Source organism: Astatotilapia calliptera, chromosome 13 (assembly GCF_900246225.1).
Source record: "Astatotilapia calliptera chromosome 13, fAstCal1.2, whole genome shotgun sequence".
NCBI classification, from domain to species: domain Eukaryota; kingdom Metazoa; phylum Chordata; class Actinopteri; order Cichliformes; family Cichlidae; genus Astatotilapia; species Astatotilapia calliptera.
The window spans coordinates 30,627,504-30,641,373 of NC_039314.1; the positions used below are offsets into that span (position 1 = coordinate 30,627,504).

Consider the following 13,870-nt stretch of genomic DNA (forward strand, 5'->3'; position numbering starts at 1 on the left):
GACATCTCACTGATTCTGATCCGCTGTGTGTTTAAGTCTATGTGCAGAATCCGTGTTCCTGCTCTCATTTACTGTCTTAACTGTTTGGTGGTTCTTGAAATTTTGTGAGATGTCACCAGAGATTCTGGCATTTCGGGCAAAATAAATTTATATTAAAAAAATCGATTCAGGATTTTAATGAATCGATTTTACGTTATCCAAGCCAGAATCGATTTTAATCGATGAATCGATTATAAAAACCCACCCCTATTCAAACGATGCGTCGACTATTAAATTCGTCGTCGACGATTTTAATAGTCGACGTAATCGTGACTAGTCGACTAATCGTGGCAGCCCTAATATGCACACAAGGGCAGCACGGTGGCACGGTGGTTAGCACTGTTGCTGCACAGCAAGAAGGTCCTGAGTTCAATTCCAACACCAGGCCGGGGTCTTCCTGTGTGGAGTTTGCATGTTCTCCCCGTGTTTGCGTGGGTTCCCTCCGGGTACTCCGGCTTCCTCCCACCGTCCAAAGACATGCAGCTTGTGGGGATAGGTTAATTGCTTAATCCAAATTGTCACTAGGTGTGAGTGTGAATGGTTGTCTGTCCTTGTGTGTTAGCCCTGCGACAGACTGGCGACCTGTCCAGGGTGTACCCCGCCTTTCGCCCTATGACAGCTGGGATAGGCTCCAGCGCCCCCCGCGACCCTGAAAAGGAGAAGCGGAAGCGAATGGATGGATGGATGCACACATAAAACCTGAGATAATGAATTTTCATCAGCTTCACTGAAGCTTCAGGTATTCTAGATCTTTGGGTTATTTAACTCTCCATATGTGAATGAAAAGCAGATATTTTGTTAAGGCTTGAACACACATTTGATTGTGTTATTGAAATTTTCTTTAAATGTATATGATAAAAAAGACGAGGATTGTTGGCCCCTGGATGCTTTTTTCCACATGCAAACAGAGCAAGTGTGGGTACAGGTGCACAGTTCTGTTAATGGGGTCACACTATTTCAGCAGTCAGAAGGTAGTAATAGGCCAAGATAAGCAGCAGTGCTTAAATATATTTTTAAAATGTGTAAATGTTCATAATTTTGGCATTGTTTACATTGTTTACAAGAATGGTTTTTTCAGTTAGACTGGACTAGCAGACACTTCTTTTCTGACCACTAGAGGTCAGCAGGGAGTTAGATTTGTGTTTTTGAGGGTGAATAAAAAATCCAGTGCCTTGGATTCTTTTGTCTTTCCTACAGTTTAGATATGTTAGTAGCATAATTTTCTTATTACTGTACAATGCTGCTGGAACATGACAGTCAACTATGCTTGGTAATGAAAACACAGAAAGCACAGTGGTATAGGACTTCATTTATGTAGTTATCTTTTGACAATTCACAACTTTTAGACTTATGTACACATTTTCATGTATTTAAACTGTTTCACTTTCTGTATAAATTATATTTTAGCAGACTTTGCAAAACAATTCAACCAGCACAGCGTAATGACACAGTCTAAAATATCAGGACCAACTTGAGAAAACATCATGTTTAACATCAGGTAATATACAAATGGAACAAATGGTGACATTTAACAACATGCAGTTTGTTATTTGGATTTCTTAGATTGTGACTTACTGACTACAAAAGATTAAAAAAAGATGTATTTCTGTCATGTACTGTGTGTGGTACTGTGCACAACCCGTTTCTTACAGGCTGTTGTGTCTACAAGCTCTTGTTTCCTACTGAAAGGAAGACAGTTTATTCTGTGCATGTCCGATTTCATTTCACTCATGCTGGCTAAAAAGCCAATTTACAGAATTTACCACCCAAACTGTCTGCAGTAAGCATCTTTTAAAATATACATAAAAGTGCAGTAGCAGTAACAGTATCCACAGCATCTGAGGTTTTTCATGATCAAAGAAATAACAATTTGTTTAATATTTATTATTTCTATAAAGCTGGGTCAATCTCATCCTCTCATGTTTTCTTTGTCCCAACAAAGATCTTATCTAATTAATTGCTTCCCATTCCACATGCTAATGCTGACTAAACAGAATATGAACTTGTCAGTTGTAAGAAACTAACAACCTAAACAACCATCAGCTGCTTAAACCCAAAAAATGTAAAATGACACACAAAAGGGACAAACAGCTGGTGTCTGAGCTCCTTCTGGGACAATTATTTTTTCACTTGTATTTTGGTTAAGTGTAGAACCCAAAATGACTGGTTACAGTGAGGAGAGAAATGAAGTTTACCTTTCAGAAGAATTACTAGCTGGGCTTTATTTGAAAATGACCTGTTTTTCCATGACCCCAGAGGTCATTTGTATTTTAGTTTTTCATGAATATACTTTCCCTTCCACAGACAACATAATTAAAACGGTTATTATTTTTTTAAGTACAGTTGTGGTTACAATTTCTTGCAGTTGTGCACATCACTGCTAACATTTTTCATAGCACCGTACTCACCAAGATAATCAAGGTTGAAATCATGACTGACATAAAAACATATTTATTTGCTGGGTCGAGATAGAACAAGGGCACTTACCTAATGTACCTCAGGGAAACTGAAACTAGTATTTTAGTGTAGAACAACCATTGAAACTCTGTATAACACTCTCGTCTATTTTCTTACCCAATTATCAAACTAGGGTTGTTGGGAGTTACAGTCCGTTCCATAGGCAGATCTGGTCCATTACAGCAGGCCAAAGAGGAAATGGGTTTTTCAAATGTAATGACATTTGTCTTAAGTCTGCGTACCATACAGGTTGATTGTTTCCAACCTGTCTGGCTGTTTCACTATATGTATAGTCCTGTGATGTCACCATGCTCCCAGAGTAATACTTTTGAATTAGCACCCATGAAGTAAATTTTCTTACAAATCTTGGATATAAATATTCAGTTGACAGAATAACTTCACTCAGCTATAGCACACTGGGTACAGGTGAGGTGTTGTTTTGTTACAATGTACATACCAAAGGAATGAATTGGCTGTGAAGTCTGAGTTAAGGTACAGACAAAGAGCTGTCAAACTCCACCGAAGCATGTTCTAGACCACCGTAGCCATTCAGCTTCCGCAGCTTTAGCTGGTCAACATGGATCAGACTCTGGGTCTCTAAGACTGCTTCTTTCTTCGAGAACATCTGGCTGATTTCCATGAAGGTCTTGTTTTTGGTCTCTGGGATCACAATGTAGACATAGACGGCAACAGATGCACAAATGGTGGCAAACACTAAATAACAGTAAGCTCCGGCTGACATCTGGTGGTTGGTGTTGCAGGTAAATGGAAGAAAGAAAGAAAAGGACAATTGGTTTTAAATCAAAGGTGACCCATGTCACTTTGAGTAAACTGACATTGTGTATGTCAGAATAGGTAGTTACTCTTACACTCTGACGTTTCCTTGGACTACAGGGAGTAAGAAACTGAGAAGGATTTCTGAGGCATTCACAGTGATATATCGACTTGAGGGAGATAAAACAAAGCGTAACACTGCATTACTCCCATTATGCAAACTGAGCATTAGTTCTGAAGTCGAGCTCAGCCAGCAGCACATCAGCTCACGACTGCACCGGTGTCCTTCTGTCTTCATTTAGCAGGATCGATGTAGGCGAAGCACTTTGAAACCTAGAACTACCCCGGTCTCCTCCACATGCTGTTAGTGGCTTCACCAGTATCCTGTCTGCTGTCACTGACAGCTGCTCTATTCCATCCTGTGTGCTCCCCCTGATTTAACAGCTCCCTGACTTTATGCTTTTAATAGATTCCTTAAGAATCTATTAAAAGCATAAAGACCTAAACTGGATCCTGGATAAGTGGGTACTCGAGGACTACATCAATCAGTTCTCTGCATACTACGTTTGTAAAGAAATCCACGACCGTGTATAGCTTCTACCTGTAAGAATGGGAAGACGAATCCCACAGTGAAGTTGGACAACCAGTTGAGTGAGCCTCCTATGATGTAGGCTGCAGGTCGGTGAGATTGTTTAAACAACTCTGCCGTGACCAGAAACGGCACTCCAGCTGCAACAGGAAAAAGACAGGACTTACCAAACATCAGTCACACATTGCTGTTGGATGCTCTCGCAGCGATTTCATAGTGTTCACAAGTCATTTAGTCTCACATTTGAGACAATTTATAAGTAACAAACACAATCTGACTCTTTTGGTCTCTAGTTCCAAAGTTCTTCATCCTATAGCCCCAATTATTGATCAGGATAAGGCACTTTGTCCACCTTACATCCATATGCAGCTTTATAACATGCACCTGGATGAAGCCGGAGCATCCAGAGGAAACACAGAGATAACAGATAGTTTTTATTACAAAACTAATGTGCAGATTAACAGGGTGTGTGCAAGCAATTATATTATTTATGTTCATGATTTTATAATACATGTTCATTTATCATCTCTCGTACCAATACAGCCTTTGGGCCTAAAAATCCGCATATGGACACGAGAAACGTGTCAAAGAATGCATATCATTAATATTTAACTGTTATAGTCAGTAAAAACGGCTTTATTTGTCTCTCTTACAGAAGGTCCTAGAACCTAGAGTCAAATATACAGTCAGGGAACTTCAAATTAGAACATTTGAATGCATATCACTTTTATAAATAATTGCATTTATTAAACTTTTAAATGTCTGAATAAATGAAAATGTAACTAGAGCTGCAGTACAAAAGATTTTCAGAGACAAATTAGAGACAAATTTTTAAAGGCATGACCTGCAGAGGGTGCTGTTCAACCACTACACAGAGCAACCCAAACCTCCTGCAACTCACAGGTTACAAAAGAATAACATCACACATCAGCTGCAATCAGAGCAGACTACACTCACCTGTTTACTACTCTAGAAACTATTGTCATCCACCTGTACAAAAGCTTAAATTACATTCTGGTTTATATAACTCTTAAAACTCTTTTAGCAGCAATCAGTGATAGTCTGTTTATCTGAGATCATGCACGAGTCTCTAAACACACTATTGTTCATGGCTCTGCCCAGCAATAGTTCACATATAACCCATCCACAAATCCTGGCTAGTAAAAGATTCCAGTTTCCAAACACACGCGTTTAAATGGATATTAAACATACCAAAAATTCCAAAGGTTTCTAAAACATGTGGGAAAAAGAAAATCGTTTCGCCTGTAGCTGTATGAATGCCATGCCTGCTGACATAATGTTGTCTACTTGATATTAACCCTCTCCAGGCAGGCGTTGCCGATTTCCAACAGTTAAAAACTAACAACCTGATTACCCCACATACATATTTTATGAGTTTCTTTTACCACTGCAGGACTTGGTTGTGCATTAGCAACAAAAAACTTGAGCCTGAGAGGGTTAAAACCATTTAATCACTGTCAAATATGAAATGGGCAGCAGTTAGATTTTTGCAGGCAGCCACCGCTTTGATGCATCAACTAGTTTGTTTTTTGGCTCTTATGTTTTTATTTTTTCGTTTTTTGCTTCTGTCGACATCATGTGATAACCACAACAAAATAATACTTTGAACAGGTAAATCTGTTAATAGTTGTCATTTAAATGAACCAGTCCTTTAACATGCAGTATAAAGCAACTTGCCTGGGCCAATACAGAAGCCAGCAATAATGCCCACCACACAGCAGACACTGATGTAGCGCATGAATGACAAATGAGCCTGCAATGAGAACAAACAGCAGAACATTGAAGAAGTCTGACAGTATTTATGTAGCTTCTCTAAGCGAAAATGAGTCTTTTTGTTAAACACTGCTTTAAATATGTATTCTCTCTCTCACACACACACACACACACACACACACACACACACACACACACACACACACACACACACACACACACACACACACACACACACACACTTACCTGTAAAATGAGGGCCAGTGTTATCCCAGTACTGCAGATACCCATCATAGCAAAACCCCCAATCATGAGAGGCCTGCGGCCCAGCTTCTCTATAGTAAAACACTCAACAAGGAGAGACAGATGCTTTATTAGACACTACTGAGTGGAACACATGTGTTTGTGTTTCGACTCAAGGTGTGTTTACACCAACTTAGCATACAAAATGAGAAGCACTAGCCTAGCTCACCTTAGAAATACAGAGTCAATGGGCTAATGATGATGTTTAAAATAGCAGTTTGGATGGTCGTTAGGTGTGTCGCAATACTAGAGTTTCACATTTGATGCTAATATACAGGATACTTTGGTACCATAGGGGGGAAAATGACGACAACAACAAAAAAACATGCTGTTGCTGATCAGGGCTTCGTTCCTTTTGCTGGAAGCTGAATGTTAGGACTTGGAATGATGTCACTCCTCAGTTAACCAAATGTCAGAAGCAGCATGAAAGAACTTGTGGAGCCAATCATCCATTTGCACCACTGTGACAATCTGTTTTTGTTCCAACTTAAATGCAACATCATTTGAGTTGTTAAGGAACCTATGGCGTTATTTTTGTGCCACTATTCTGAGCGCATGTAAAAAATGTTTGCAGGTGCAAGTTTTGCATTTTGAGGAGAAATTTACTTTGAGCGAAGAAAAACTAAATTTGAATGAACAAAATTCATTGCTGCGTGCAAAAAGTGTATTGCAGTGTTTGCTATTATCCACACACACACACAACAGCAGCCCCTCTCGCTCAGTTTTTGCATTTGCGCTCGCTCACAACGTGTTTCTCGCGCTCTCAACATTTCTGCCCGTGTGCGCTCAACTTTCTGTACACCGTTATATTTGTGCCACAAAACCAGCCAATCACAGACTTGGATGCAAAAAAATCTGATTGGCTGTTTCCAGCAAACATCCGCTGATACTAGAAAGTAATATTAAATCAATTCTAACAACAGCTGATCAAGCTTAAACGTGCTGCTGTTGTTTAGCGCGACATCCGCTGGTTTCCTCTTTCTGGCGCAAAGTGGGCGATAAACAAGAGAGACGGGACTTGTGATCTTTGATCAGTTTCATGACTGAAGTAACAACAGGAGAGGGAGGGGAGAGAATGAGAGAAGAAGAAACAGCTGTGCAGCAAAAACACAGAATAACTCCAGCTTTGTGTCTTTTTCATTGTAGCTGAAGTACCACACAAACTGTTCCTCTTCCCCTCAATACGGATGTGTTAATCAGTGTTGGTCAAGTTACTTGAAAAAAGTAATCAGTAACTAATTACTGATTACTTCCCCCAGAAAGTAATCCAGTTACTTTACTGATTACTTATTTTCAAAAGTAATTAATTACTTAGTTACTTAGTTACTTTTTAAAAACACGATTTACAACCTGAGTAGCTGATAAAGTGATAGATCTTTCAGCCCAATTCTACTTTTTCTGCATAATCCATCATACAAAATGTAATCAAATGGAAAAGTCTCTTTTTAAAACTTGTTTTATTAGTTTTAATCTTTTAACTTTATGCATCAAGCAAAAATTTAATTATCTGCAACATTCTCTGACTGGAAGAAATTAGTTTAACATTTAACAGCGGTCCTGTTGCTCTATTTTCACCTGTAAAGCAGGAGTGGGGTAGGCGGAGGTTTACCCTGGTACAGGTGTGCCGCGGTCAGTGGAAGAATCCGTGAGTTTCTCTGTGAGTTTCCCATTACGTCGTAGCTACTCGGTGCTTGTTGGAAGTTTAGGGGTTTTTTGCTGTAAAAAGAAGTTTTCTTCCCACGCACAGCGGACACTAATGTTTTTGTCACTTTTTATGGAATCAATTCAATTCAATTCAATTCAATTTTATTTATATAGCGCCAAATCACAACAAAAGTCGCCTCAAGGCGCTTCATAGATACAGAGAAAAACCCAACAATCATATGACCCCCTATGAGCAAGCACTTTGGCGACAGTGGGAAGGAAAAACTCCCTTTTAACAGGAAGAAACCTCCGGCAGAACCAGGCTCAGGGAGGGGCGGCCATCTGCTGCGACCGGTTGGGGTGAGAGAAGGAAGACAGGATAAAGACATGCTGTGGAAGAGAGACAGAGGTTAATAACAGATATGATTCAATGCAGAGAGGTCTATTAATACATAGTGAGTGAGAAAGGTGACTGGAAAGGAAAAACTCAATGCATCATGGGAATCGCCCGGCAGCCTACATCTATTGCAGCATAACAAAGGGAGGATTCAGGGTCACCTGGTCCAGCCCTAACTATATGCTTTAGCAAAAAGGAAAGTTTTAAGCCTAATCTTAAAAGTAGAGATAGTGTCTGTCTCCCGAATCCAAACTGGAAGCTGGTTCCACAGAAGAGGGGCCTGAAAACTGAAGGCTCTCCCTCCCATTCTACTTTTAAATACTCTAGGAACAACAAGTAGGCCTGCAGAGCGAGAGCGGAGCGCTCTAATAGGGTGATATGGTACTACAAGGTCATTAAGATAAGATGGGGCCTGATTATTTAAGACCTTGTATGTGAGGAGCAGGATTTTGAATTCAATTCTGGATTTAACAGGAAGCCAATGAAGGGAAGCCAAAACAGGAGAAATATGCTCTCTCTTTCTAGTCCCTGTCAGGACTCTTGCTGCAGCATTTTGGATTAGCTGAAGGCTTTTCAGTGAGTTTTTTGGACATCCTGATAATAATGAATTGCAGTCGTCCAGCCTGGAAGTAATAAATGCATGAACTAGTTTTTCCGCGTCACTCTGAGACAGGATATTTCTAATTTTAGAGATGTTGCGCAAATGGAAGAAAGCAGTCTTACATATTTGTTTAATATGTGCGTTGAAGGACATGTCCTGGTCAAAAATGACTCCAAGGTTCCTCACCGCGTTACTGGAGGCCAAGGTAATGCCATCCAGAGTAAGAATCTGATTAGATACCATATTTCTAAGATTTTCAGGGCCGAGTACAATAACCTCAGTTTTATCTGAATTAAGAAGCAGAAAGTTAGCGGCCATCCAGGTCTTTATGTCTTTAAGACATTCCTGCAGTTTAACTAATTGGTGTGTGTTATCTGGCTTCATGGACAGATAGAGCTGGGTGTCATCTGCATAGCAGTGAAAATGTATGCTATGTCTTCTAATGATACTGCCTAAGGGAAGCATGTATAATGTAAACAGAATTGGTCCTAGCACTGAACCCTGTGGAACTCCATAATTAACCTCAGTGTGTGAAGAGGACTCTCCATTTACATGCACGAATTGGAGTCTATTAGATAGATATGATACAAACCACTGCAGCGCAGTACCTGTAATACCTACAGCATGTTCTAATCGCTCTAATAGGATATTATGATCAACAGTATCGAACGCTGCACTGAGGTCTAGCAGGACAAGCACAGAGATGAGTCCACTGTCAGAGGCCATAAGAAGATCATTTGTAACCTTCACTAAAGCTGTTTCTGTGCTGTGCTGAGCTCTGAAACCTGACTGAAACTCTTCAAATAAACCATTCCTCTGCAGATGATCCGTTAGCTGTTTGACAACTACTCTTTCAAGGATGTTTGATATGAAAGGAAGGTTGGAGATTGGCCTATAATTAGCTAAGACTGCTGGGTCTAGAGATGCTTTTTAAGTAAAGGTTTAACTACAGCCAGCTTGAAGGCCTGTGGTACATAGCCGATTATTAGAGATAGGTTGATCATATTTAAGATCGAAGAATTAATTAATGGCAGGACTTCTTTGAGCAGTTTTGTAGGAATGGGGTCTAAAAGACACGTTGATGGTTTGGAGGAAGTAATTATTGAAGTTAACTCAGAAAGATCAATTGGAGAAAAAGAGTCTAACTTAATATCAATGGTACTAAGAGTAGCTGTAGATAATATTACATCTGTGGGATGATTATTGGTAATTTTTTCTCTAATGATAAAAATTTTATTTGTGAAGAAGTTCATGAAGTCATTACTAGTTAACGTTAAAGGGATGGTTGGCTCAAAAGAGCTCTGACTTTTTGTCAGCCTGGCTACAGAGCTGAAGAGAAACCTAGGGTTGTTCTTATTTTCTTCAATCAGTGATGAATAGTAAGATGTTCTGGCTTTGCGGAGGGCTTTCTTATAAAGCAGCAAACTATTTCTCCAGGCTAAATGATGATCCTCTAGATTTGTGACACGCCATTTCCTCTCCAGATTACGAGTCATCTGCTTTAGGGTACGTGTTTCAGAATTATACCACGGAGTCAGGTACTTCTGATTTGAGGCCTTAGTTTTCACAGGAGCTACAGTATCCAGAGTCGTACGCAGTGAGGAGGTGAAATTATTAACAAGATAATCGACCTCTGTTGGGGTAGCGTTCAGATAGCTGCTCTGCTCTGTGTTGGTACAGGGCATTGGAGATGATAACAGTGGGTGGATTATATTCTTAAACTTAGTTACAGTGCTTTCAGAAAGACATCTACTTTGATAAAGTCTACTCTCCACCGCTGTGTAATCAATTATTGTAAATGTAAATGTTATCAGGAAATGATCAGACAGGAGAGGGTTTTCAGGAAACACTGTTAAATGTTCAGTTTCTATGCCATATGTTAAAACAAGATCTAGAGTGTGATTAAAGTGGTGGGTGGGTTCTTTTACATTTTGAGAGAAACCAATTGAGTCTAATAACAGATTAAATGCCATGTTGAGGCTGTCATTTTTAGCATCTACATGGATGTTAAAATCACCCACAATAATTATTTTATCTGAGCTCAGAACTAAATCAGATAAAAGGTCTGAGAAATCAGACAGAAACTCTGTGTAAGGCCCAGGTGGACGATAGATGATAACAAGTAAGACTGGTTTCTGAGTTTCACAGCTGGGGTGGACGAGGCTAAGCATCAGGCTTTCAAATGAATTAAAAGTCTGTCTGGGTCTTTCATTAATTAACAGGCTGGTGTGAAAAACTGCTGCCACACCTCCCCCTCGGCCTGTGCTTCGAGATTTCTGGTAGTTAGAATGACTCGGGGGTGTTGATTCATTTAAACTAACATAATCATCCTGCTGCAACCAGGTTTCTGTAAGGCAGAGTAAATCAATTTGTTGATCAATTATTAAGTCATGTACTAACAGAGACTTGGAGGAGAGAGACCTAATATTTAATAATCCACATTTCACTGTTTTACTCTTTGGTTCAGATGTGGATACTGTATTGTTCTTTCTTTGTGATTGTTTATGTTTAAGTTGTTTGTTGCTGGTTTTTAGTTTGTTTTTTGTCTTTTTGGAAGCCGACACAGTCTCTATGGAGATGGGTTTTTGGGGGGGTAGCAGGAGGAGAGAAGCTGCAGAGAAGCGTGTAAGACTGCAAGTCTGCTTCCTGGTCCCAACTCTGGATAGTCATATTTTGGGGGGTTTAATAAATTTGTCCATATTTCTAGAAATGAGAGCTGCTCCATCCAAAGTGGGATGGATGCCGTCTCTCCTAACAAGACCAGGTTTCCTCCAGAAGGTTTGCCAATTATCTATGAAGCCCACATCGTTTCTGGGACACCACTCAGACAGCCAGCAATTTAAGGAGAACATGCGGCTAAACATGTCACTCCTGGTCTGATTGGGGAGGGGACCAGAGAAAACTACAGAGTCCGACATTGTTTTGGCAAAGTTGCACACCGATTCAATATTGATTTTAGTGACCTCCGATTGGCGTAACCGGGTGTCATTACTGCCGACGTGAATTATGATTTTACTGAATTTACGTTTACCCTTAGCCAGCAGTTTTAAATTTCCTTCAATGTCGCCTGCTCTGGCCCCTGGAAGACAATTGACTATGGTTGCCGGTGTCTCTAGCTTCACATGTCTGAGAACAGAATCGCCAATTACCAGAGTTTGACCCCCGGCGGGTGTGTCGCCGAGTGGGGAAAAACGGTTAGACACATGAACGGGTTGGTGGTGTACCTGGGGCTTCTGTTTAGGACTATGCTTCCTCCTCACCGTGACCCAGCCGCCCTGATTCCCCAGCTGCTTGGGACCTGCCGGGGAACAGCTAGCGGGGCCTACGCTATTTTCGGCTGCACCAGCTACAGGGGCCTGGCTAGCTGCGGGTGAATGAAGGGTGCGAAGCCGAGTCTCCAATTCAGTAATCCTGGCCTCCAGCGCTGCAAATATGCTACATTTGTTACAGATATCATTACTGCTAAAGGAGGCCGAGGAGTAACTAAACATCTGACACAATGAGCAAGAAAGTGCAGGAGGGACAGGTGAAGTAGCCATGGTGCTAATGAGTCGGCTACGAGCTAAGCTAGGCTAGCGAGACAGTACAGAGACAGTGAGTGAATACTTTGGCTATAAATTAGGTAGTGAGTACACAGAAAGTGTGCTTCGGAGGAAGCACGTGAAGATTATACTATGAAAGAAGAATGTATTTAAAAGTTGTTAATTAAATCGCTAAGCAAATAAGCTACTCAGAAACACCACTGTGTTTGAGCAGGAACAGGAAGTGATACTCTACCACAGAGCGAGCGAACACCAAGTGACAGCGCCAAACTCAATCAAACTCAAAGTAAGGTCAGTACTTCCACGCTTTAAACGCTGCACGCTCATACTCTCTCTGCACTCGATATGTGATCCATTGTTGATCTGCACACAGCTGTTGTCACGAACGGCGCACTCACTTACGTCACTGTCGTGAGACATTCTCACAAAAAATCACGGTTTTAGTAACGCAGTAACGCAGCGTTCCTACGGGAAAGTAACGGTAATCTAATTACCATTTTTGTAATAGTAATCCCTTACTTTACTCATTACTTGAAAAAAGTAATCAGATTACAGTAACGCGTTACTGCCCATCTCTGGTAATCACAGATTGTTCCCCAGGAGCCACTGTGATAGATTTAAACTCTTCCAGAGCAGCGAGTCGACCCAGACCCAGCTAATCTGATCTGAGGCTCTAACAGAAGAGAGAAGAGCGTGCACAGCATTTATGTCATGTTATTTACACCAAACTTTATCATTTAGACTCATTTTGTCAAACACGACTGTGCGGTCAGCTGGTGGGTAACAGGCATCTCCGAAAACGTCAGAGCACTTGTGCAAATATGTGATGTCCTGATGAATCGAGCAGATATTTGAAGTTTACACAGAAACATTCTCGCATGAAAATATCTTTAAAGTTTATTTTGTGACTCAGACAGAGTAATATTTCAAACTCCGCCACTCTGTGTTCCTCCGCGACTGCCTCGTTTGAGTTTTGGACAAATGCATTCTGGGATATTGCATTTCGTCATTTCGAGCTGATTGGAGACCAAAACAGCCAATCAGATTTTTTTGCATCCAAGTCTGTGATTGGCTGGTTTTGTGGTACAACTATAACGATGTACACAAAGAGTTGAACGCGCACAGGCAGAAATGTTGAGAGCGCGAGCAACACATTGCGAGCGCAAATACAAAAACTGAGCGAGAGGGGCTGCTGTTGTGTGTGTGTGTGGATAATAGCAAACACTGAAATACATTTTTTGCAGGCAGCAATGAAGTTTATTCGCTCAAATTCAGCTTTTCTTCGCTCAAAATAAATTTCTCCTCAAAATGCAACACTTGCACCTGCAAACATTTTTTACGTGCGCTCAGAATAGTGGCACAAAAATAACGTTGCTGGTAAACTTTTCTCAGACGTTTCCAGTTTCAGTTTTGGACATAAGACTTTTTAGACAACAAATATTAGTATTATGCTATCATGTGATGACTGTGTATTCGCATTAACATATGGGCAGTATGATAAACTTGCTTCCTTGCTTAGCACTGGTTAGCACCATTGCATGCACCAGTTTTTTGGAGCCATTCTGTATGGAGTCTTCATGCACTCCTACTTCCTTTCACAGGTCAGAGATGTGTTATGTTAATTGGTGATTCCAAATTTTCTGTTTCATATACATTACCTATAAAGGCCTATCAACAACTGGATTTTCACCATTTGACCATTTGTCTGATAAATACTTGCAGCAGCATTTGCAGTGTTGTTGTCAGCTACTGTTCATGTGTTCAGCTTTGCGCCACCTTGTCTGCTGCAA

General features: G+C 40.6%; 1 protein-coding gene across 1 annotated transcript in view; it reads right to left on the reverse strand.

The window, feature by feature from the left end:
• Window positions 1–1,328: 1,328 nt before the first annotated feature.
• The window catches only part of slc2a15a (solute carrier family 2 member 15a), a 35,496-nt gene continuing 22,954 nt past the window's right edge, over window positions 1,329–13,870 (reverse strand). The window contains exons 9-12 of the mRNA XM_026190335.1: window positions 5,840–5,941; window positions 5,558–5,633; window positions 3,872–3,999; window positions 1,329–3,238 (exon numbers count right to left, since the gene is read on the reverse strand). Of these exons, the coding sequence (XP_026046120.1) occupies window positions 2,984–3,238; window positions 3,872–3,999; window positions 5,558–5,633; window positions 5,840–5,941 (561 nt within the window). The 3' untranslated portion in view covers window positions 1,329–2,983. The remainder of the gene's footprint in view (window positions 3,239–3,871; window positions 4,000–5,557; window positions 5,634–5,839; window positions 5,942–13,870) is intronic.